General features: G+C 50.6%; 1 protein-coding gene and 1 long non-coding RNA gene across 2 annotated transcripts; one reads left to right on the forward strand and one right to left on the reverse strand.

Annotated features, from left to right (window-relative positions):
• Positions 1–728: 728 nt before the first annotated feature.
• pkn2a (protein kinase N2a) lies at positions 729–23350 on the reverse strand. The gene is made up of 22 exons (XM_023816682.2): positions 22880–23350; positions 16441–16729; positions 12021–12175; positions 8676–8805; positions 8316–8461; positions 7719–7932; positions 7133–7318; positions 6846–6955; positions 6036–6179; positions 5886–5961; positions 5477–5642; positions 5042–5171; positions 4776–4897; positions 4535–4610; positions 4295–4386; positions 4027–4203; positions 3828–3890; positions 3383–3459; positions 3151–3293; positions 2862–2969; positions 2612–2692; positions 729–2520 (listed from the first exon to the last, which is right to left on the reverse strand). Exons 1-22 carry the CDS (start codon positions 22898–22900, stop codon positions 2317–2319), a joined length of 2910 nt encoding a protein of 969 aa, XP_023672450.1. The 5' UTR covers positions 22901–23350; the 3' UTR covers positions 729–2316.
• On the forward strand, positions 21482–26078 carry LOC111846484 (uncharacterized). The gene is made up of 3 exons (XR_002838893.2): positions 21482–21729; positions 23689–23787; positions 25900–26078. It is a non-coding gene; the product is annotated as an uncharacterized lncRNA (long non-coding RNA).
• Positions 26079–26456: the final 378 nt, after the last annotated feature.

Raw genomic sequence — 26456 nt, forward strand, 5'->3', positions numbered from 1 at the left:
ATAACTCTCTCTTCTGGGGGCTTGTGCGACATTCCTACTGACCTTTCCACTAGCCGGTAAATTCCGCAAAGTCCCCCATTGTTATGAAATATGCAGGGAATGTTGGGGGCTTCTTCGTGTTGGGGGTGGGGTGTGGTTCACTGGGTTAGGACTCGGGGCCTGTGGTTGCCGTTCAAGGGCCCGAAGGCGGCCCCTAGTTCCCACACTGACCCCCCAAGCCTGCTCCTGTATAGGCGTCTCACGGAGAGCAAGATGGTACTGGTGAAACAAGACTGCCGGTCCCCACGGCAATGCAAAATATATCACCGTTCCATTCTGTAGTGCCCCCCCCATCAGGTATTCCAGTGCAGGGGGGGGTCCCCATCTGTGTCCCTCCCACTCCTCAGCTGCTGCTGTATAAATTAGTCAAACTTAAGTACACACCTTGGCCACGCCCTCTGGGAAGTTGGTTGGACAAGTCTAACGGGTAAAATTTCCTTTTTCCAGAAACTGGAACATTTTCACCTGAGGGCTGTGCTTTGGTTTTTTTTAATAAAATCCTGTCACGCGGAGCTCAGCTATTGCCTGTGTGACATGATCAAGTCCAAACAAGGTGCCAACCTACACACACACACCCGGCAACTCCGGGTTTAATATACTTACACTAGTGTTGTAAGTTTCCATTTGATTCTGAAGCTAATTTACAACCCCCCCCCCCCCCAACATGCATAAAGAGGAAGAAACTGCCATCTCTGCTACAGATGTTTAATTTGTGCATTCACAATATGCATAATAACTGTAAAGTATTTAGCACCCCGCGCTCATCGCCGCCGCCCTGCAGGCCAGGCGGTGGCAAACCTTTCACAACCATCGCTCCTCATGTGCTCAAGCAGCCGGTTTAGCATACAGTATATAGAAAAAGGTATTTACAACCTATTTTCACAAGTAAGCTAAAACTTTCAAAACTACAGGTAAAATTAGTGCTTTCAACATAACTGTGTAAATACACCCCCCCCCCTTCCCACCCTGTAGTGATTCATCTTTAAAAACATTTACTGTACAGCGTCAGAGCTGAGCCCAGTCCATGTTGGTACGAGGATCCTCACAGGCTGAGTGAGTACGTGGGCTTCCTCACAAACACCCAAAGGTAGCATCCGGCCCCCTGATCATCCAGATGATCACGACGCTCTCGCTCCCGCTCTCCGAATGAAGCCGTGGCACATGAGCTGACTGGTCCCGGATCAGCTCTGCTGCTCTGGCATCGTTGGAGGCCTGGCTTTGCCCTGTCCCGGCTGGAAATAAGCACCCCCCCTCCCCCCCCCCCAAAAAAAGGGCTGCTTTGGCATGCACAACGCTAAAATATACACTTCACTTTTTATGAATATACATTTTTTTACATTCCGTTTCAGAGGTCCAGAATGGCTTTCATCTTCTGACATCGTTCCATCGCTGAAATACCGAACATATTTGCGTGTAAAAACACACCTCCCCCCTTTACAGCAGATCCAACATGCTGGTTTTCTAAAATACAATATAAAACTATACAGTTCGTTTCTCCGACGATGGTCATAAAGGACTTTTGATTCCCGTTTCTTTTAAAAATTAAGCTCTCCCAGCAAATAGATTTTTTCTTTTTTGCTGCGATTCCGATTTAAAATGGATAGAAAAATATGACCATTTGGCAACCAACTCCGGTAGCTTCTCTGTACCTGTCCGTTAGCGATCGGAAGCTAAAATCAGCGACGAAAACACATAAGGCATATTAAAAACAGACGCAATAAATACAAAAACAAGGCAAGGATGAAATTAACGTTCTGGCGGGAGGAGTCAGTTGAGGAGGCCTTGCGTCTGATGTAAAGAATGTCAATATTTCATAGCCTCTTACTTTGGAGGGACCTCTGGTCTCACTGAAAGTATGCAAGGATGTCCATAAGTTCGACTGCATCCAAGGCAAAAAGTCAAACTGTCTGAGAAGCCTGGGGTACGGGAGGGTGAAGGCATTTCAGAGCGAAATAATCGCCACTCTGCGATTGATCGAGAAGTCCGTTTTTGCACTAATTCATCGAAAATGTTCCCAGTGCTCAGACGATATGACCTGCGAGGTCACCTCCACCTGCTTCAAAGGCAGTCCTCTTAGAAATAAAGTCTTCATTGTGTTTATATATATATATATAAAAAAAAACAAAGACAAGACAAAAAAACACTTGTGGGTCCCAAAAATGGCACAGAGTGCAACAGAAGGCTGGAGAGTAACGGCAGATCTTCGCCAGGAGAGGTTGGTGGGAGCTACAGGCAGCTGTGCCGGTTCACAGTGTTGTGGGATGGGGGGGTTGGGGGCTAACACCAGTCTGCGATGTAGTCGAAGTCAAAGAACAGCTCCTGCTCTTCCGCAGTCAGGAATCTGGGCTCCCGGGGGGGGGTGAGGATGGGAGCCTCTGAGGTGAATTCTTCGTCGAAGTTACTGACGTCCTCCCGGCTCTGGATGGTCGGGACAAACGGAGGTCTCACCCTCTTGGCAAGCAGCCCGTTCCAGTCGACGGTCTGGAGGAAGAACAGGAAGAGAGCAGGTGAGAGCGGCCGGCTGCCTCCCCAGCTAATGGCGAACAAGGAGCCCCGGACTTCGTTGGCGTACCCTGAAGAAAGGATGCCTTTTCACTTCCTCGGCGTCACGCTCCCCCGCTCCAAGACGCCTTTCCGGATTTCTCCTCAGAAGCTGCAGATGAGGTACATGAAAGAGGAAGAATGAATCACACGAGGGGAAGCAACCAATTACGCAGTAATTGTAAGTATCAGCACGTCTGACGATTCCCACGAAACAGGCTGAAGATAGAGATCGAGCGAAGTATCGCCTGATCTACGTCCAACTGCAGTCTGACACACACCCTTCGCATTATGGAGATCGCTTCTGTCGAGAGGAATCTCGGGTAGCGGACTTCATCGTTGACTATGCTGTCGAACACCTCTTCCTCATCATCGCCGGGGAAAGGGGACTGTGGTTACAGGGTAAGAGGATAAGCAATACAAACTGCCCCCAGTTTACGGTCAGGGAAATCACATGACCGGATTTACATATTAGCTTTAACTTGGGTCTGCCGGAGACCTCTCTCCCATCACACTCAGTTTTAAAGGCAGGGAGGAATTTCACAAAGCCAGAGCGGCCGAACCACACACCTCCCCGACCAGCATCTCGAAGATCAGCACTCCAAGTCCCCACCAGTCCACCGCCCGTGTGTAGGACGTCTCGGTCAGCACCTCAGGCGCCAGAAACTCTGGCGTTCCGCAGAACGTGCTGGTGCGGTCTCTGAATCCCATTCCTTGGGAAGAGCATGGTGTCAAATGGCCGGCGTTGAGAGCACCGTCCGTTAGCGAGCACCGGCATGTACGGTTAAGATGGAGTCCATACCTTCTTTACAAAGACCAAAGTCGGCGATCTTCACATATCCCTCGGTGTCCAAAAGTAGATTATCCAGCTTCAGATCTCTAGGAGGAGGAAACAGGAGTGATTAGTCCTGAGGAAGGCAATTGGGACAGTGTTTAGGCCTGATTGGAAGGTTGCTGGTTGAAATCCCGGGGTCAGCAGAGTGGTCTCACTGTAAGGCCCTTGAGCGAGGTCCTTAACCCTTAAACCCCCCCCCCCCCACTGCTGCTGGGACTGTCTGACCCTGCTTTCTCAATTACTAAATGAATTAAATTAAATTGGAAAAACAGAATACATGGTCACAGTACCTCTGGCTATTCTATAAGGGCTCAAGGAAGATCAGAAAAAAGTGTCATGAATGGTACGAGGGTCGGATGGGTGCAGTGTGGGTTAAGGGTGTTTTCTATTCGGGAAAGCGAGCTGATCTTACCTGTATACTATCTTGTGTTCATGTAAGAACTGCAGTCCCAGCACCACACAGGCTGCATAAAATCTGTAGGGAAGACAAACAAACAGCCATGGGTATCTGATACTGGTGCAGATATCTGGGATGTTTCTGACTCTGTCTGACGAAGCCAATCCAGGAGATCCGCCAAAGCCCTTCCCATCACGGCGGCGTCGCCACTCACACAGCCCGTGGCTCGGAGAAGACGTCGGCGTGGATATGCATCATGAGGTCACCGCCGGCCGCGTACTCCATCACGAAGCACACGTGGTCTTTGGTCTGGAAGCAGGCGAAGAGGTTGACCAGGAATGGGTGACGTACGCTGTTCACGGTCTCGAAGATCCTCTTCTCGCACATCAGACTGCGGTGGGGTGGATAGACACATCAACAACTGAAGGGACTTTGCAAGAAGGTAAAAATCAAGCGTCCCACTGACAGCCCGGGGGCCGTACCTGTCCACTTCATCTCGAGCCACGATGTCTCCTTTCTTTAAGGCCTTGATGGCAAACATCTCCCCTGTGCTCCTGTACTCAGCCAGTAAAACCTATCAAACCAAAGGGCAGTTTTTATAGAGCCCAATGACATGGCAGCCACCCACTTCCCTGACTTACCAAGCAGTCATGGAATGCAAAGATCGCTAAATATTTATTTGCGGTCTCTTATGAACAGAAGTTTACAAAATATGAAATTACCTTTCCGAAATGACCACGGCCTAAAACCGCAATGCATTTGAAGTCGCTCAGGTTGAACTGGAACTGGTCTTCATCCCTATGAGGGGGTGGGTTTGAGGAAGGGGGGGGCATCAGCAAGAGATGCACAATGCGCTGCTGTATATATCTGACACCAAGCACGAGATTCAGCCGTTCACTGGATGACGGGATTGTCCAAAAAAACCTGCAATTCACAGAAACGGCCTACGGGGGTCCTCCTCACCTAATTTCTGCTGTAAGCTCCAGATCAGACTTCTGGGTCTCCTGCCCTGCCACGCTGTCGTGTTCTGGTTCAACTACTATGCTATTCCTCTCATCCAGGAAGTTGAACGTTTCCAGAGCCTTCTGTTAGTGGGAATGAGGGTGTGGGGTTATCAGGAGAAAACGAAGTCAGATCTCACCACAGATGGAAATGAGATATAGCATTTTAATATTGACACTGATAAGACGGTAGGGCCCCTGTGGAGGTCTGCCACAGGCCTCGGCTACCTTGACTTCATCCTTGTCGGGGGTCTTGCTCTCGGGGGGTGGCTCGTGGATCTCAGGGGGGTGAGAGTTCCGTTTGGGGGCAGGGGGCGGTTCCTTGTCAAAGTCAAGCTTGGTCACCGTTGGGTCACTGCTGCAAGCATTGAACGCATGTCACTTTTCCCCCATCCGCACACGTCCGTGGAAACACGCCCCCACACACGCACGTCATTTCCATCACCCTCCAGCCAAAATCTTATCACTTCATCTCGAATGTCATAATGTCCTCCGCTACGATTTGTGCGCCCTTAGCATTAGCCTGCAAACATCCCAGAGAGCACACAACGGTGCTTCACGCACAACGGAGCGTGACAACATGACTCGACACGAGAAAAGGAAGAGGAACCTTTAGTGCAACAGAGGAGGAACTAACTGGAGAAAAGTGGAGCTTGGCACTACCTGCTACTGGTTGGGGACCCCGGCTGGACGGGGGACGCCGGCTCCACCGGCAGCTCGGCCACCTGGGGGCTGAAGGAGTGGTTGACGGACGGGATGGCTCTTCTAATGAGCCGCCCCCAAGTGGCGATGTTGATCTTCATCTCAGGGGCACGTGGGAAAGTTTTTCCTGTGTGCAGGGGGTGGGGGCAGCTGGGTCAACAGGCCACTACAACTCCTTTCATAGTTTTCCTCCACTCAAGCGACCCAACTTGGTAACCATGACATTGGGTCACCAGTGCCTCGGGCTGCCTGGGAACCTAATTTAAGGTCTGCAGAACCGGTTTTGACACCTCAGTGAAGTTATGCTTCTCTGCTTCTTCTGAATTCCTGATCCCATGACTGATGAAAATGAGTATTATGTGGTATTCACCTTGCTGCTTTGAGAAGATCTTCTTCTGCCTCTGCAGCTTGGGTCTCCTCTCAATAACAGGGTTGAAAAACGTAACCTGCAGAGGTGACGTTAGAGGTTAAGAGGTGATATCTCCCCCCATTGGGAAGGGGCTTGGAAAGAGGGACCTACTTCTGCGAAGAGCGTGCCCTGGGGTTCCAGGTAGAGGCACATGCCATGGCGTTGGTTGTCCAGAAAGTCCTCGAGCCGAAGGAACTTGACAGCACACAGGGACCGCCAGTCTCTCCAGTACACAGAGATTTCCAGCTCTCTGGACTGCAGGGAGAGGTGGGAACAGGGCCATCGTTCAGAGCTGTAAATGTTTACCCCTCACGAATGCCTGAACATCTCTTACATCCCGCATCGGGGTGCTAAAGGAATCAAAGACTTTATCTGAATAAAGACCACGAAGCTGCCGTTATGTCATCGGGATAAAGCTGCTTTCCAGGTCGAGTGGCGTCCTGGGAGCCAAAGCACAGCACGTGGGCCGTAGCTGGAGTGTCAGGAGGTGCCGGGCCGCTTGCACAACCCCAGATTAGGAGCAGGACTTGTGTAAGGCATTATTAGCCAGTATGAGATTAGCACTAATCAGGGTTTGGCATGATGTCGTCGGCCCGAAACAGGCCTGGAACTGCCTCGTTACACAGCTGATCACCAATCACACAAGACTCCTGTGCTTCAGACATATCACATCAAAAGTTAGCCAGTTTTTTTTTTTTTGTGCGAATATGGGGGGACATTAAAAGGTGGAGTCTTAGCACAGTGAAGTCAACTTCCTATACGCAAGAGTCCCATAGACACCAACGCTACAATGTATCACACACAATGAAGGCCAGACCGTCTACCAAACACCACTGAACATCCCGTTACTACATCACTTCCTGTTAAGCACTGCTCCCCCTCATATCACTCAGCCACAGTGGCACATTAGGGTGGTCCTACCCGGTCCAACTCCAGAGTGAACTTCTGGTCCCAGGACTGGTTGCTTACAGGCTTCCAGCTGGTCTGTCCCACCACTGTGTTGTCCAGCTTCAGCACAGCGCTGATCTCGTCTGTATGCGACACAAACCAACAATGGGACACCATGGAACTACAACAGGCAAATCCCATCACCAGAACACAGTGAGTGAACAACTGTATTGTCCAGTCAAACCTGGACATACTGCAGAGGCTATGGGCAATGGAAAAATAAAACCCTATAAGTGTCCAACAGGAGGCGCTCACTCAACTGGACAGGTCGTCTGTCTTGGAGAAACTGCGGCTCCCGCCCACTTTGCTGCGGGTGCTGCGACCCATGAAGGAGGACCGCGTGTCGCTGGGGCTCCAGCTTGGCAGCGGCACCGGCGCAGCCTTGGACCGGCCCGGGACGCTCTCCAGGAGGTCCTGGCAGCCCATCAGTCTGACGTCCAGTGTGCCTACAAGGTGGGGGGCGGGGGGGAGGGGTGTCAATGGCAGAGCCCCACCAGATCGCCCCTCCCACCGATATAAATGCACGTTCATTCCCATAGATGTCGGTGGCCGATTAATGCGACGGTCGCTGCTGAGATTGCGCTGTGTAAACTATGCGACAGAGGCATCCCTTCCTAACGGGCCCCAAGGAGACGCTGGCACTGTCCAGACACCCTCACAGCGTGACATGATGGCCAGACATGCCTACGAGAAGCACCCAAGCCTCCACAGAGTGCTGCGGAGATGTTTACTCAGCAATGAATCTCAGCTCAGAAACATCACAGCGGCACTGGAGAAGAGTTAATAACTCCATGATGTTATTAAACCACATAAAACCACACCAAAGCACACGGATAAACCTCCTGCCTGTTAGTGCCGCGGGTTTGGCCACGGTGCTGTACTGGTTCTGTGTGGAAATGATGCTCTGCCGGGGGCTCAGCGCCGGAGAGGCCACCATCGCCAGCTCCTCCATGATGACGCTGCACTTGGGGTCGTTTTTGGGCAGCTCACTCAGCCGCTGCTCCAGCGAGAACTTCAGCAGGTCCAGCTTCTGACTGGACTCGTTGAACCGCGCCTGGGCCTGCGTGACGGGGAGGGTGGAGAGAGCGCTCGGCGTTTAATGGGATGCGGGATTATTTTTTGGCACCCGAAGGCCGCCCAGGTACCGGACATTCAACGCCCCACAATCATTTTACCCTCATAATTGAAAACACAACAAGAGTAACATCTACACTCGCGTCTCAAACCCACATACCCGCAGAGCTTGAGTGAATAATCACTGTAAGCAGAATGCTAAACTCTGCGGCTTAGCTAAACAAAACAGCCTTTTACTCGTAGAATTTTGTATGTCGTACAGGAAACTTTAAGAGCTGAATGACCAGCCCAAATTTCATGGTGTTAACTGGACATTGTGTCAGGATGCGGGGGCCTCCCCCGTTAAGCAATGACGACGGGGCCGCCTACCTCAGAGTGAGCCTTCTTCTCTGTGACCTTGCCGGACCCCAGCAACTTCATGACGTTCTTGGCGCCCTCGGTGACGGCGTACTCGATGCGGAGATGATGCCGCAGCTCTTCTAGCCGCAGGTCCAGCGGGCTGATGATCGGCTTGGCTGGGGAAGAGACGGTGGGCCAGTTGTACTTATGGAAGCCCATGTGGACGTGGTCTTACACCCCATCAGATTCACCGAACCACTGACCTCTCATCTCAACTCGCAGACAAACGGTCCAGTGCTGACCCCATCGGCCCGGTCAAAGCCCATGTGACCCCCTAGGCAAGCTGTTCACCCAGGATGCCTATTGGGTTAAGCCGGCACAGCTGCTTACCAATCCCGTCATTGTTCTCGAAGCCCATCTCGTTGGTCTGGCTGGCTTTCAGAATCTGCATCCTGATGAACTCGATCTTCATCTTGCTGTCCTGCAGCATCTGCTGTGCTGTGGCAAGAAGCTTGCGGTCCTGGGGAGGAGGAACAGGAACGTGAAGAGGGCATCCTAGTGGTCGGCCTCGCAGCCGGTCACAGCTAACAGGACAGGCTCTTAACCTATCAGCACTGAGCCATATCACATACGACCTGGGAATTTCCATTTGATAAATCCATGCTAAGTTAAGCAACATCTCATATGTTGAGACAGCTTGTGGCTCAACGGATTTAAACTCTGTGCCTGCGATTAGATGGTCGTCAGCTTGAATCCAGGGGCTGGCAGACCGATGCCACTGTTGCACCCCCTGGCGAGACCCTTAACCCCCAGCTTCAGAGGTGCTACATGCTGGCTGACCATGCACTGTGACCCCCCCACCCCTCAAAGTCTTATGGAGCGGAAGATTCCATTCCATTTTATTCATTGGATTGTATCCTCTACTGAGAGTTAACATCCGTGTCCATATATTAGTATAATTAACTGATTACTAAGCTACGACAGATACACACTTGGGAAAAGGTCAGGTAATTGTGGCTACTAAAAAAAAAAAAAAAAAAAACACCGCAAAGGAAGACGACCCCAGCATTTCCTAATAAGTCATACCAGCCACCAGGGCCGTCTGACAAATAAACAAAATTCCATACGAAATTCTTCCCTCAGTTCCCGCGGAGACGGCCTGTCAGGCGACACGGGCTGTCATTTCCTGGTGGACACGAGGCTGGTGTCATTTCCTACAGGATGTGGGACTCTCCCGGCCCCCGGGGCCGCTCTTGGAGAGTTACACCCCCCCCCCCCTCCGCCACAGCATTCTGCTTTTCTCTACTGAAGAATCTTATCCTAAGTGAGTATAAAGCAGCCATACGGGAACACGTTGAAGCTAGGGTTAGGGTTAGCGCATAGCTAAGGCTGCTCTGCGTAGCCACAAGCCTGCTCAGTCAGGCGGGATACAGGATGATTGAAAACGGGTGGTATGTATAAAGAACAAAAAGTGGAAGTGACACGAAAGACTACAGCTTTCAAAATCCCCGTGAGGCACAGTGCTGATGTACCTGCTGATTAAGGTGTATGACGTCATTCTCGAGTTAAACGGTAACCTGGACCGAGAAGTGGCGTTTACTGCCACTCAAACTCATCTGCATGAGGCCCCCTGTTTGCCGGTAAATATTAAAATGTGATGAGCTTGGCCCACAAACTCTATTCAAACTCAGGTTCTACAGAAGCTACGATGACTTCTGGTACAAAGTGTCAGTGCTAATGGGCGCTGATAGGCACTGATAACCGAAAGGTTACCATCGGTAATTGCCAACTCTACAGTTTAATCTGATAACACAAAATCAAAACCACTAAAAAAAAATTAGCGGAAGCTAACGATAACTGCTAACTTTTATCCTATGAATTTAGCTTCAGTTTGTTTTCGGCTCTAAAAACCCTTAAACACCTAGAGAGCTGGAATTCTAACCTGTTTAGCTATTTAGTTCTGTAGGGCTGGAGTGATAACCTGGAGATATACTTAAGACTGACCCAATTGGGGATCGTTGGATCCTGTAGTCTCCGGAATATACTTTTTTGTTTTTCAATGAAATTCTGTTTGCGAGATATAAAAGTTTTGTTGGCTCACGCTGACATTTTGCCCTCAGTGAAGCCGTTTGGGGACTACAAACATGGCGCCCTTCACTCAGAACGAGGAAGGAGGGTCTCAGCTCTATTTACCAGCTTCTGATTGACAGAGCTACAGACCAATGAAGGAAGATAAGCAAGAAATCCTGCTTTGGCCCCTGGTTAACCAGATAACTAGTCATATTTAAGACAATCTGGGTTAAATGTAAGTGAACATATTGTGTGTACACATAGTCAGCCACCACCGTCCCTAACAGACTGCTACAGATACACTCATGACAGACTGGAACAAATGTGTGAAGTTAGCTTTGCTAATTAGCAGTTAGTGGATTAGTGGGACCCTGCTCAGTGGGCGAAGTCTCTGTGCCTGTGATCAGAAGACTGCTGGTTCAAGCCCCAGTCTTGTACTTGTGCAAATGGCAAATAAAAGCATTATCATTTAATGATTAACACTGCTCATTTTCGGCCCGTGGGAAGGTGACTGACCTTCACGGTTGGCAAGGACAGAGAGCCAGAGTCCATCCAGAGCTTGACCTCTATCTGACTGTTCGACTAAGCAGCTTAGTGGCTAAAATAGGGCCGATCTGACCCACACCTCAAGGCCACCTCTAAGGGGGCTGGCAAAATAAGGGCTGGATCCAAACATGCAGAACTTTATTAGCCCACATTTGAAGTGCTCTCACTTCCTGTCACCATGGGGATTCATCCCACAGTGAAAGATTAACTTCTACCACTGCAGATAAACAGCCGTCATAAAGGGCCGTCAGCCTGCCCCTCCTCCACCAGAGGGGTGAAACTCCGAGGCGGGCGCTAATCCGTGCCACCAGCTACCCACTGGGCCAGACCGAGGCCTTCCGCGCTCGCCGCACTAACGGAGAGTCACACGTGGCCAGGCAGCCGCCCGCGATGGCCTTTTTCAGCATTGGGACACACAAGGAATTTGGTTCCGGCTGCTAGAGACTCCAGTACACAAACAATAAATGACACTATACAAGACCATACACTATAAAATTTGAAATATACACACATGGGTAACACTGTACAAGTATAAGGTGTGAGTATAATAGTCAGCGGAGTTATGGCACAGTTGGGTCCCAGAGCAAGGCTTTGAGCCCCAGTTGCTCCAAGGACTGTCTGACCTGCTTTGTCGCTTTGCATAAAAATCTCTGCTAAATCAATAAACAAAGAACAAACACAGGGCAATAAAACTGGGACCTCGGCGCACAAACTAATATCCTCCCGTAACGCAAACAGGTGCCTTTGCTAATCTATAGCACTTAACCTTCAAATGACCTTTTCTACATCCTCTGCTCCAGCAAGGCCCCTGCTTAATACTCCACTAGCACGAGAACATTGACTGGAGATCTCTAAAGCCCCACAATCATAACCACCTATTACAGGGCCCCCGTCTCACTTTAAAGGCATTATGTATGTTGAGGGAGGGACCTTTTATCTCCGAATGTCCCAAAATGCATTTCACCCAACATCTGCTTCCATTCCGAATGGAATTTGCTAGCAATTTCTATAGACCGAACCTTTAATCCAGGTTTAAATGATGCGCTGTGCGCGCTCATCCACGCGCACGTGGTGTTTCCAGAAGGATCCAGAACGGCGCGGGACGCCGTGGCGGCTCACCTTGGACGAGCCGTTGGAGTACATCTGGATCATGTTCTCGGCTCCCTGCTTCACCTTCAGCTCGATGTTGTTCTGCCGCTTGAGGGCGGCCAGCCGGCTGTTGCTGGTGCACGTGCGCGTTTCGCTCTTCGGGGTGTCCGGCGTGAGGGGGCACTCTGAGAAAGACGCAGAGCACACACAAGGAAACGCAGCCGTCACGTTATGGTTCGGTGGGAGACGAGGGCTTGTAGATTCCGCCGAAACCACCCAGCTGGTGGTAAACATCGGAGTCACACCCCACCCACACCACCATCCTGCCGCCCTTAAACCTACGAGATACTGATGATGAGCGCAGGATGGACGAGGACCCCAAGCCGGAGGTCATTCTAGACCCTTTTTACAGGGACTTCAGCCATTTCATCCTGTATTTCTCATGGGCGAAGGTCTCCCAAGTGTCAGATCCTGGAATCAGCCCCACCTCAACATTCACTCTCACCTTACAAAAGGCGAGCGCATTATGGGACACACAGACCGGCGCATTACGGGACACACAGACCGGCGCATTACGACGTACCTACACTCAAACTAAAGGCAAATAAAGTTTCATTTCAAGCCACAGTGGAGAAAAGCTAACGCTAGGTAGCTTATATCAACTAAACACCATCTAAGTAGCCAAACTTGAACGCAACTCTGACATCGAACTCCTGAGAAGTGCTTTTCCTGAAATGGCTTCACTGCTCAGAAATGTCTGTAAACGGGGCCCGTTTTCATGGAGCAGGGGTGCAACGTGGCCTTAACCCCCAGCAGTGGAGACGGCTAGCCCGACTGGTAACCCGAGAAGGTGTGGAGTCCTTCACGCCTGTCAGCCAGGATGGCATCAGGTTTCGTCTCGCCACCTTAGTGCGAATTCCCCCCCGCTGGCAAACACGCCACTCGGGTTTAGCTTGGTGCTAAAGCTAACACGCTAGCGCTAAAACCAGTGGAGGACAGGAGAGCCCCAGCTTGGGTTTAATGGTCGCGCATGTATTCCCGTCTTAGGGAGTTCGCTTTACGACTTAAGATCTAAATTACACACTCCCATATCTCAAAATTCAGGTCGAGGCTTTCAGCTTTCTCTATCACGAGCTAATTATCTGCAGCGGGTTGTGCAATAAGCAGCCCTGACAGATTAGTCCACTGCTGGGGAACCTGTACAGACAAGTCTGACCTGTTGACGTTCACGTCGGAGCGCTGAGGTTCGACACAGTCATTGGGAAAGAGTTTCCCAGGCTGGGCTGAGGGCCGGGAGCACGCCTCTTAGGCAAATAGCAGGGCCTGGCCACGCTCTCTGCGTGCAGAGAGAGAGGGAACGTAACCACGCAAGGTAGAAAACAAAAACCTGCAAACTAGCTGAGCCTGTTCCTTTCCCTGTCGGGCGGTTAACGGGCCCATCAGGCACTGGTAGCAGCTGGCAAAGAGACAGGGAATCGTCGCTAGCATTAGCTAAAGTAAACACTGGTGAGGGAGACTGCACTGAAGGAGCTTAATATGATTCATGATCTAGGATGTGTTTCCATTTTAAAAACCAGACTGCGGCTCTGAGAGGCTTCCCCAGTGTTTGAGGGGGGCGGGGGGCAGCAGGCTGGTGTTTTACCCTGATGCCTCCATGCTGCCTGGCTGATTTGCCCCCCCCCAACCAAGAGAAGCTCCATGGGGGTCGAGGTTGCTGCTTTGGGTGTCTGTAGGAGACCCCCGCCCTCCCTGAGGGAGTTGGGGGGGGGGGGGGGGGTGGCAGGGACACAGATCAGGGCGGCAAAGGAGCATAGCACCCACAGGACGGGGCGTCAGCCGCCAGCATCGTATTGCAATTGACGTCACCATGGTAACATGTTTGACGCGCAGAAACCAAGGGCAGGGAGACGCCGGGGTAGGTTCACCCGGCACGTTAAAATAGCATGCGGCCAGACAAGGTGTCGGTGAAGCTGCCGTAACTTTTAATGTCTCCTAAATATACAGGAACACTACAGCATGCGGCCATAATTCAGAGGGAGGGGCCTCACGTGGAAAGTTTTTTTTATGCAGACATGCGACGTCAAACACTGTCTGGGAAGAACTGGGTGATGGCAGAGCAGTGCAATCCAGTGTCACCTGCCACCACCCAACTGTGGCATATCTCAGAGGAACGGTCTACCACAAGGAGAAGCCCCCCCCCAAAGTCTGACATCCAAGCCCAGCCAGAGAGCTCACACGAGATCCGGCTTTGGCGCGCTGAACGCGTCGATGTTACAACCGGCACGGCCGTAAAACAGAAATGTGGGGAATTTGCTCTGCTCCGCCTTGCGGAGACCTTAACGCCAGACGTTCAGTGTCTATACGGCACTGGCCCACTCCTATTTTGGAAGCCAGCCGCTGCATTAACTCAGCGTGCTCAGTCGGGGGCGGGCGATCAGCAGAACTGGTGGCCCCTCCTGGAGCAGCGGTGGTCTGGCCCGATTCCCATAAATCACAAGGACTCCAGCAGCCGGGTGGGAAGACATGGTGTGTGATGGGGGGAGGGGGGCCACGGGGGTGCCACCCTGGCGGGGGCAGATGACGTCAGTCTTGGTACGGCATCTGGGGTGTGGGAGGGGCGAAAGGCGGGTGGGGCCCACACAGACGCCCCCTGTTTCAAAATGGCCCTGACTACTGTGGGGTGGGGGGGTGGCAGCAAGCGGAAACCCAGCACCCAGTCAGAGCAACAAATGACTCAGTTGAAAAGCTTCCCCAGACTTTTCCTGCCGGCCTGCAGTGTGATGCTGCAGCACAGGACCGTCCGCGGTGACTCAGCTCACGGGAAAAGCCCGCGAGACGCCCAGCTCTGTGGGAGGGAGCGGGACACCGGCTATCTGTTTAAGCTGCAGACCTTTATCGGGGGGGTCCGTCTGGTGACGACACGGTGGTCCATCATCATTCGGAAAACCTCAGATTAGACAATACAACCACCCCCCCAGGTTTTGACATTTAACTGGCCACTGCATCACACGCCGGCAGACATTAGGGCCGTAGGGGGAGGTCGTGTTTAAGCACCAGGGGAAATGCACGTGCTGGTCGGGAATACCGGCCGAGGCGGCCATGAATGCCTGATCGGGGAGGTAAGCGTGCCGGGAAGCGGCTACGCGACAGCATACGGCCTGCGGGCGTTCTGCGCGCTAAAGCCTCGCGCCGCATTTCAGCAGCCCTGAGAGTGACGTTCCTGTTCTGTTGGCGGGGCTGGGTGCGGCAGGACCGGGCCTCCAGGGATTCCATCACGAGTGCCCTGGGGATGGATCATCACGGCCCGCTGGGAGGGAGGGACGGACGGACGGACGCACACACACACACACACTCCTGCCGTGGGCAGCCAGACCTCTGAAGTGACACCTGGTGTCGCAGGGACCGGATTTACGAGTCTCTCCCCCCCCCCCCTTTGGGAGGCGAAAGAACGAGGAGAACGGGACTCTGAGAAACTTGCGACAGCATCGTGATGAACTGAGGCCCAGCCATTAAAAATAAAAGACCGCAGGGACTTTGTACGTGTAAATAAACCAGCCGCTGTCCTTCACTGCGGCTCAGACGCCCAGACTGACCCCAGCAAGGGCTTCCCATTCAACAGCCAAGCGTCTGTCTCCTCGGCTGTAGACGTCAAACGTACCAATGGCCTTTTTAAAAATTAACACGGCCTTAAGGAAGCAAAAGGTAGCCTCTTGTACCCAGAATGCACTGCTGCCTCACCAGGTCACCGGCGAGTCCCGTCTCGGATATGGAGGTCAGAGACCTGGGAGTTTTTATCAGGGAAGAGCTTCCTTCCCAGAAGCCGCGGCATAGCTGGAGGCCACGCTGATAAGCTGAAAATAGCTGCCCCCCACCCCCACCCAAGTGGTAGCCCCTCCCGCCAGCACAGCACTAAGGTGGAGCATACCAAACCACACCTACCCCCGACGGTCATACGCAAATTCATGTTTAGAAGCTTAAAGGCGACCCGAGCAGATCTAGCTTTGAGATGCTGGCCGTGTGACCCATGAGCGGCGACTTTCACACGATCTGAAGTCCGTGAATCACTAAAGACCCACAAAGACCCTCACTGACGCACCCTGGTCTGACTTAATAGTCGCTGCTGACTGTTCCTGAGAGGGAAAACAGACGGCCCACAGAAGACGACAAACAAGCCAAAGGATGGTAAGGCGGCCAGAGGAAACAGAGGCAGGAAAATCACAGGCTGGCTCAAGATGGTGAAGTACACCTTTATACAGAATGTAAACCCTGTTACCAGCCAATCACAGGCTCTGCATCTCTCAGCATCGCTCCCGATTGGCCACGTCAAGTAGGTCATCAAAGCCCCTTCCAACCAATCAGAGAAGGCAAATGTAATGACATAATCTAGCTAGTGAAAGCCCAGCTAAAGAACTCAGGGAGACGGGAAGGCCATTAGGACCAGGCAGCATACCTATGAGGTCCTCGGCGTCCTTCACCACGATGTGGGCATTTAGCTCCTGCAGTTCCTGGTGCAGTTCCTCCACCTTCTTGCTGGACTTCTTCAGCATGTTGTCCACGTAGGCCAGGCTCTTCTTGTCGGTGGTGACCTTGCGCAGGTTCTCTGTACCCTCCTTGATCTTCAGCTCCTTGCGGATCTCCCGCTTGATCTCGTCCAGCTTCTGCTGCACCGTGGTGTCGGAGAGGTCGCGGAGGTGGCTCAGGGGGAGGCGATCCGAGACCATGCGACTCCGAGTGTCACCCTGGAATACAGTGGAAAGGCGAGGAGGTCAGGGAACGTGACAGGGCCAGAAAAGCAGGCGGAGGTCACTTTATATGACCATCCTGGAAAAATTTAATAAAACGCAGACTGAACATAATTAGCCAAGCCTTTAATTAGTGGTTCTACACAACAATGCCTGGAGAGGAGCCAAAAATGACAGCTAGACCTCAACGAAGGCGTCCTTTTCAACACGAGATGACAAAAGTGGTTCAATCAGCTAACGGCGCAATTACAGCCTAAGAGCAGTGCCTTCTTGAGTAAGCATGCGGGATTTGAACTGTTGACCCAGACACGGCCAGAAAAACAGGCCTGCACCCTCTGATGACAACACTCAAAAGTACAGACAAGATGAGGAATAATTTTTATTTTTTTTTAAATGCGTATGAATTTTGAGATGATATGGGTCACGACGTACTATTCAGCAAACACCATTGAACAGTATGGCGCCCATGACCTCAGGACGGGAGCCCATCACGGTGCCATCGACCGCGACAGCTTCGACTTCCAGGCGGCCCGGAGGACAAAGCGGAATACAGGGGTTTCCTTCCTAACCAGATTAAGCGGCTCTAAAGTGCCCCCCCAACTCAAAGGCAGATAATATCTGCACAACTCACACCAATGAAAAGTCAGGACAGACTAAAATGATCTACCATGATTAACCTCAACTAGATAAACTGCTGGGTTTGACCACCATTGGTAATAAGGTGACCCCGAGCCGGAAAGAAAGCACACTCCCCAAAGCGGCCCCTGGGGGGGGGTCCCACCACACAAACCCCCCCCCTCCTGCAGTTATCGCACGGCGAACTGGGGAGGTCCACTCAGCCGGCTCTGATAAATATAAATCACCCCCCAGCACATGTGGGGACAGTTAGACATGGAGCAAGGCCAAAAATAAAAATAAAATAAAAAATCCTACTACTGCTTTGGAAACAGACGGAGACGTAACATTAGGTCTCGGTCGGCCATTCATAAAGAGGCCACACGCACACACGCGCGCACGCACACACGCACGCAGAGACGCGCACGCGCACACACGCGCACACTCCAGCCCAGGGCCGAGCCAGCGGACAGCCATTGAGAACGGCCACCCTGCCCTGCCCGTTACCTTAAGCTCTGCCTCCTTCAGGACGCCCACAAACCCCCGCAATGTGCAAACGTGTCCCAGCATGCTGTTCTTTCTCCCCCTCAAATGCAATGTTCCTTCGACAGTGCTGGCGGCAGATGAACGATCACCGTGCGGCCAGGAGGAAGAGGGGATTACAGGTTACCCCCCACCCCCAGAGACATACAGACACTTTTCTGGAGGCAAAATCCCACTTAAGCTAGTGGCGGATGAGACACCAGTGGACAAGAAAAGCGAGCAGGCCAGAGCTAATCCTGGAGAAGTAAGGTCTTAAAATAAGGCTGCAGGGGGCAGACCACCGCCACACGGCTGTACTATGTTCATAAGTCTGCTGGGTGGGGGTGGGGTTCACACCCTTCAGAACACACACGCAAAGGCCCAATCCGGAAAAAGCTGTCCCCCTCAGCTGAGGTGTGCCTGGGCGGGGCTACAAGGTCACAAACGGTGGCCATTGGTGGGATTTACACTCGGGGGCGTGGCCACTTCGCTTTCAGTGCCAGGCTGAATGCCGACTCAGACCCAGCGGGCCTATATGGAGCAGAGGGGGTGGGAGAAACGACAAGTGCGTGACACAAATGGACCCCCCCCCACAGAAGTTTCACCATGTGCGTGTAATGGTCACTCATCCCAGGGCACTCCCTACAAACAGATGTGACTCCCACGCACGGCTAATCACAGAACGGCTCGCACCCGCGTCAGAGGCGTCTCACTGGGTGCTGGGTTATTTTAGGCTTCGTAAGACACAACCAAGGACTCAACTGGAAAGGATGTGTGGGAGTATATCGTTCAGGCCTCAGGCTGCCGCGAGTAGCGGGAAGCAAAAAGAAGAACATTTTTTAGGAATGAGGGAGGTGTGAAAGAGAAGAAACCTCGACTGCTGAGGTCTCCAACACGACAGGAGCGAGCGACCGGCACAAACGACACGCACCAACGACGCGTGCTAACGACACGCACCAACTAAAAGTGCTCATGACATGATTAATGACATTTACCAAGGACATGTTCATTGTGCTGTTACTACAACAGTTTCGATCTCTCAAACTTGTACATTTACAAAATGATTAGACACTTTAAAAAATAATAACCCAGTTAAAAGGATATGGTGCAACAAGTAAAATGAACATGTAGCAGATTAGCCGTTTGTGCTAAACTGCGGTGTGACAGTGGACAGACACACACAACGTCGCACAAACTGTACAAAGTGGCGTTCTCAAGAGTGACAGACACGTCCGAGGACCATAAGAAGGGGGTAACTCTGGGAGTGCGAAGGGGGGACAGTGAGGGCGCGGGGGGGACAGTGAGGGCGCGGGGGGGACAGTGAGGGCGCGGGGGGGACAGTGAGGGCGCAGCTCGGCCACCCAACATGCCAGAGCACCTGCAGTTGGTGTGTCAAGGTCAGGGCAGTAAGAGTGCAGAGAGCGGATCCGGGGTGGGGGGGGGCCCGGGCCTGTGGACACCAAGACGCAGGCAGTGTGGGTCGGGGGGGAGGGGGCTCCAGTAACCAGTGACTCACAGGTAACGAGGAGGTCACCGACCAGCCCGAATGATGGGGGCGGGGGTGGGGGGGAAATCACAGTGCAAACATCTTTGCTTAACTGACAGGGGCTTTGCCTCTGGACAACACCCCCCAAGCTAAGCATGCTGGGAAAATGACTCAGTCAAACCAGTAACCACCGCCTGTGGACCACAGCCCAGCTTTACTCCCACCATGCGACCGGTCAGCTCCACCCAGTAACACCACCCAGTGGCGCGGAAACAACAAGGGCCTGCAGAAGACGAAAGGCACCCCTGGGCAGTGTGAGTGGACCAGACAGCGAGCCCCCCCAAACGATGAGGGTGCATCAATAAAGACGTCTATTAAAGCAAGTTCAAAGTCTAACTACCCAGGAGCTGCAGACCGCCAAGTGCAATTTAGCGAGAAAGACCTGGACGTTACGGTCAGAGGCAAAGCTATTCAAACGTCCCTCCTACGGGGAAGCAGGAAAAGAAATTCTCAGGAAAATGACTCTCGTGTCTCTGCCTGGGCCAAAAAAACAGGTTTGCATCAGGAAACCAAAGTGCCTGTGGGTTGTTGGTTCAAATCCCAAGATCAGCACTGGACTCATGAGCAAGGCCCTTAACCCCAGGAACCGTCTGACCCTGCTTTTATACATTACACATAATAAAGACAAGCGAGACTGTGCAGCCAAATCCGCCTCTGCTGGCATTTACCACACGAATGACATCTGAACTTCCAGGGGACACAATATACAAGGACGTCGATCAAAAAAATTCACTTGGGGGCAGAGGAATGAGGGGATTACATAAAAAAAAAAGATTAAATCTGGCACAGGCCCACACTATAATCCTAATTTCTCTTAACTGGCCATGTGACACCCCCCCCCCCAGCACCGACCTCTTCAGTAACACCATAATCCACAGATCTCTTTCAATAAAAGCACAGTGAGCCAATTACATTGGCTAGATCAACTTCACGCTGCAAATTAAAACTTTTTAAACTCACTTCACCCCCCCCAGCTGAGGGGGGCAGGCGGCCCAGACTGACTGGGGATGAGGACAATGATGTCAGCGTTGGGGGGGGCACATACATTATGGCACCAATCTGAACGGGGCCACGGAACAGAACCCCCAGCAAAGAGGACTCATCATCTTATTAATCACCTCAGGCTGAAGCACCTCAATTAACTGATTACAAGCGAAAGTACAAGCCGGTGTCTTCCTAGGAAAGCAAAGAGAACAGACCTGTTTGCATGTGTCAGTGCAAGTAAACAATCCACTGAGTCACAAAATCAACTTTACTCAGCAGAGAGGGCGACATTCTACAAAGGTCTCTGAATCACAGAGATGACACATTTTAGAAAAGAAAAAAAAATACAATACATGTATACATGCATGGGCGCAGGACCCAATCACTGCTCTGCTAACAAACCCACTTCCCAAGCCGCGGAAGCGCCTCTCACTCGCAGGCAGCGTGATTAATTGGGCTGAGCCCTGACAGCAGAGATCTGGCTCCAGATAAAGCCAGTCATTATGAAGTATACCTGACGGACCAGCTCGGTCTACAGCAACCAGACGATCAAGTGCTCCTGGACGCAACCTGGAAGTATCGCTTTCCTGTCGCAGTTTCAGTCCCGGGACAGCTCGCGACCCAGTGCGCTTGCGCAATACGAGATGATTGGAGGAAATAAATCTGTGCGGTGAAAATGTAAATATTTTGTAGAATGTTTTTATGTTTTGTATTCACAAAATCAGGGCACATGTCGAGATCAAAGGAGGACATCTGCATGTAACAAGAACGTAGCAAAATTTAAATGTATATCTTAATGATTTGTTTTTAAAAATGTCTTTACGAATCAAAGCTTTTTTTTTTTTTTTTTTTAAACCCTGAGCCGATTTGCCTGCCGGCCGGACGCTTAATTGTGCGCTATTGTCTTGCACCGGATGCATGTCTGCCTCTGTTTGAGGCTATCCTGTCGCCGGCCCATGGGAAAACCTCCCCTTTTATATAAATGCCCCGTATTTTTTTTTAAAAGGGAAAAAAAGTTGCATTTTGAAAACACACTTTTAAAACAGGCCCAGAACTCCATTTACCCCCTATCCTCCCGCAAGGCATTGCATCAGATCCCAGGAGAAAGACGAAATGCAGCCCCATTCAGTTACCGTGGCTCAGTGCTGCCATTACGGTCCGCGGCCTTCAGTCACGCGGCAAAACGGAGGAAATCCGACGCGATCTCCGCAAGTTACGGTACGCCGTGCCTTAGTAAGTCACCATAATTAGAGTTTGTAAGGTAAAATATGCATTCATTACCATAACAGCTGGGGAAAATCGGACACACTGAAATGAACCCCCATCACAGGTAATGTGGATCCCTACACTACATATGTGGATCGAGACGAAACTAAAATGTATTCACGGGTTTTTTTTTTTTTTTTAAATAAGAATACGCAATATATGATCCCTTTGCATTTTGGGGGCGATGGTTTATGTAAAAAATGTTATCATCAAGAAATCTATAAGCACACATGGTCTGAAGGCTGATTTGCATAAGGTCATGATTATAATGTGATAATATGAATGTCACTGTCACTGTTACTGTAAACAGCAGAGGGGCTGGAGCGCGCGATAAGGTGCCGGTTCACTACCCGCGCGGCTTATTTATGCCGAGGCGTCGTCTTCGGACAGAAAGGAGGAACAAGCAGCTGTTTACGGGGCCACACGGCCGGGCCACGCTTTGCAGGCTGCCTGTCAAACACTACAAAATATAGAATAAAATAACTAGGCAATTATGCATTACTTAAAACGACAGAGAACACCACTTTAAAGTTTGGTTTGTGAGCGTCTCTCGGCTTTCGGATCTCAGCTAAGCGACCTTAAGCGAAATGATATCATTACTGCTGACTGCGGGCAGCCCCATGTAACGCGCATTGCCAAAAATAAACGTTACTGCGCCCTGCAAGCTCCGAGAGGGGGGGGGGACATGGCCCCGTAACGGTGCTCAAAATAAACATTTAATGTGTAAAAGACCTTCATATAGCCTACCATAAAGGACAATTAGCGGGGAACCACACGCATTGTTTAAATAACTGGAAAGAACATAGAAAATACGAACCGGGTGTCCTTTCGGTACATATTTAACCCGTTTTGTTTTCAAAAGAAAGAAAAGAAACGATGCAATGGGACAAGCCACACAGACGGGATCCGCCGCGTCCCGTGTGCACCGGGGGGTAACTTAAAAACATATATAATGTAAACGTTTCTCTGCAGGTCGGCAATGGAGCAACAGTTGGAATATTGTTTAATTATTTTCCAGGCCCCAATCCCTGCTTCCCTGGGGGGAGGGGGCAGGAAAATCCCTCCTGGAATCTGTCAGCCGGGGAAATAACCTTTATCCCCCACCGATGGCCGGTCCCGTAATTTATCGATGTTTGTAGCGCGGCCGGACACAGTTTCCAGCGACGTGGACGCATTTCCATTGAAGTATCCGCCGAGTTATTAAGTTTTCTTACCTGCACGGAATCGGCCGCCATCTTGGCTCTTAACTTTGAATCAAACTCGGCTGAGAGGAGGTGAGTCGCAAAAAAAAGCCAGCAACAGCAACAAAAAGTTGCCCCAGTACGCGTCCCTCCAGTTCAATTTATGCTCCCCTTATTTGTGCAAAGTAAAGTAAAAAACCATCCGCTTCACGGCGATCGGTCCATGGATCAGCCTGGAAATGCCAGACTTCCCATGGCGAACACTTTCAGTGTCTTCGTAAAATGATCCTAAATACAAAAAGAACACCGAAACTTTTAAAAAGCCACATTCGGAATGGCTACAAAGGGGGAGACGCTAGAAGAAAGGCTGGTGTGCTGGAGTGGTGTGGTGCTGGAGGGTGGGAAAGGCGGCGCCGGCGCCCGTGCGTGTGCCCGCCCCGCTGTGCTCCGCTCCCCGCTCCGCGCCGCAGCCGCTCGCTCGCTCCCACCGCCTCCGATTCATTCACTTCTCGTCAGGTGACCATGGAGTCCGTGCGGGGCCCCACCGGCTCCCTGCCCTTTCCTCTATTATGCCAGTGCAGCCCCTGTTTAATGGAACTCAGCTGGTAATTCCTTAGACGAAGCCATAAATAAAATAAAATGTTCCCAAAACATATAGGCTATATATATGTCTCCTTATGTTTGATTTTTGCAACTAATACAACTGTTGGATTTCTTTGTTTATATTGGTATTGGCTCAGACATCTGTAACTCAGGGTGTAACTGTATACCGTTACATTGACACAATTATTATTCCTTTTTTTTTTAAAAAAAAGTTTTCCCTTTTAATTGTTTTCGCCTAGTTTTGCCCGTGATATTCCCGTGGACGGTGTGTATATATGTACACTGGCGGGATATCCCTGGCAGGTAGCGGACCGGAGCCTTGACCTTTTCCCAGAGAGGTAAGAGGCTCCTTACAGCCACGGCCATCAACCTGACCTTGCCAAAATAGAGAATAAAAGCTGTTTCCTTGTATTTGGTGTCAGGGCAGCACTCAAAAACAGCCATTTGACCAGAAAAAGTAACACGGTTTAATCTGAATCATGAGACACGCTATCTTTCCCATATAGATCTGTAAACCTATATACAGTATCAGTCAAAAGTTTGGACACATCTACCCATGGAAAGGTTTATTAGTACTGTTCTCTATGTTTTACAATAACCATAGAACATCAAAACTATAAAATAGCAAATATTGAATTATGCATCACTGCCAGGGTTCCACGTGTGTGGAGTTTGCATGTTCTCAGCGTGCTGTCGAGGGGTTCCCTCCAGGTACTCCGGTTTGCCCCCACATTGCCCATAGGTGTGCATGTGTGTGAGTGAATGGTGTGTGTGTGAGTGTGTGAATGGTGTGTATGGTGTGTGTGTGAATGGTCTGCACCAGTTCCATGCGGTGCCTCCTGGGATGCTTTCCCAGCTGTCCTGAAGGAGGTCCCACATATGCTGAGCACTGATTGGCTGCTTTGCCTTCAAACTCCTCCAAACCCATCTCTGATGGGTCTGGGTCAGGTCGCCAGGTCATGTGATAGGATAGTCTATCACTTTCCATTTTAGGCAGCTTGACGTGTCCAAACTTTTGAATGGTGCTCTATGATTTTGGGACATGAAGAAGATTAGTGTGCAAAAGGGCATGCGCCCCCTTATCAATACTACATTTGATTAGCTGTGTGAGATCTGATTTTATTGGTTGTAACCTGACTGGAAAAATCACATTAATATCTTCTTCAAAATGTAGTGGTAATTACGTTTGAATTTGCTTTACATTGGTCTGTTAAATAATTATCAAAGGACTATTGGGACTAATCAATATTACTTATGACCTATATATGTAGAATGGTCATATCTTGGTTTAATTAAACCCCAAGTCTTAATAATCAACAATTGCAGTTTACGTCCCAGATTGGACATTGCGGTTAGATGTTAAACCCCATGAGTTACAAATCATATTTATAAACCCATATTTAATTGAAAATAGAAGAAAGACAACATGTAGTATGTTAAACCTGAGAATCTGATGCCAGCAACATGTCTCATTAAGTTGGGACAGGGGCATGTTTACCACTGCGCTGCATCACCTCCTCTTTTAATCGTTTGAGAACTGAGGAGACCAGTGGCTGCAGTTTTAGAAGTGAAACATTGTCCCATTCTTGCCTGATATAGGATTTCAAATGCTCAACAGTTAGGGGGGGTCTCTCGGATTTTTTGTTTCATGATGCACCAAATGTTTTCATTGGGTGACAGGTCTGGACCGCAGGCAGGCCAGTCTAACACCCAGACTCTTCTACTACAGGGCCATGCTGTTGTAATACAGAATGCAGTTTGACATCGTCTTGCTGAAATATACGAGGCCTTCTCTGAAAAAGATGTCTGGATGGCAGCATGTGTTGCTCCTGTATATATCGTTCAGTATTACTGGTGCCATCCCAGAAGCACAGGCTGCCCAAGCCATGGGCACTAATGCACCCCCATTCCATCATGGATGCTGGCTTTTGACCTGTCCACTGATAACAAGCTAGATGGTCCCTCTGCTCTATAGCCCGGAGGACATGGCGTCCATGATTTCCAAAAAGAATCTGAAATTCTGCTTTGTCAGACCACAGGACAGTTTTCCATTTTGCCTCAGTCCATCATAAATGAGCTCAGGCCCAGTGAAGTCGGCAGCCTTTCTAGATCATGTTTAGATATGGTTTTTTCTTTGCGTGGTAGAGGTTCATCCTGCATTTGTGGATGCAGTGACGAGCCGTGTTCACAGACAGTGGTTTTGGGAAGTGAGCTGAGCCCATGCAGTGTTTTCCACTATAGAATCATGTCTGTTTTTAATGCAGTGCTGCCTGAGGACCTGAAGATCACGGCTATCTAATATTGGTTTTTGGACTTTTCCCTTGCACACAGAGATTTCTCCGGATTCTTTTAATAATATTACGTACCATAGATGATGAAATTCCCAATTTCTTTGCAATAATATGCTGAGGAACATTCTTCTTACATTGTTGCATTATTTGCCCACACAGTCTTTCACCGAGCAGTGAACCTCTCCCCATCTTCACTGCACAGAGAGGTGAACCTCCCCCCATCTTCACTGCACGGAGAGGTGAACCTCTCCCCATCTTCACTGCACGGAGAGGTGAACCTCTCCCCATCTTCACTGCACGGAGAGGTGAACCTCTCCCCATCATCACTGCACGGAGAGGTGAACCTCTCCCCATCTTCACTGCACGGAGAGGTGAACCTCTCCCCATCTTCACTGCACGGAGAGGTGAACCTCTCCCCATCTTCACTGCACGGAGAGGTGAACCTCTCCCCATCATCACTGCACGGAGAGGTGAACCTCTCCCATCTTCACTGCACAGAGACTCTGCCTCTCTGGGAGGCTCTTTTTATACCCAGTCATCTTACTGACTTGTTGCCAATTAATCTAATTGGATGTGAGATATTCAACCAGGTGTTTTCTTTTAGCATTACGCAGCTTCTCCAGTCTTTTGTTGCCCCTGTTCCAACTTTTTTTGAACTGTTTTTGCTGGCATCAAATTCAAATTGAACATATATTTGTCATAAAACAATAAAATGT

This window comes from Paramormyrops kingsleyae, chromosome 21, assembly GCF_048594095.1.
Source record: "Paramormyrops kingsleyae isolate MSU_618 chromosome 21, PKINGS_0.4, whole genome shotgun sequence".
Classification (NCBI taxonomy): domain Eukaryota; kingdom Metazoa; phylum Chordata; class Actinopteri; order Osteoglossiformes; family Mormyridae; genus Paramormyrops; species Paramormyrops kingsleyae.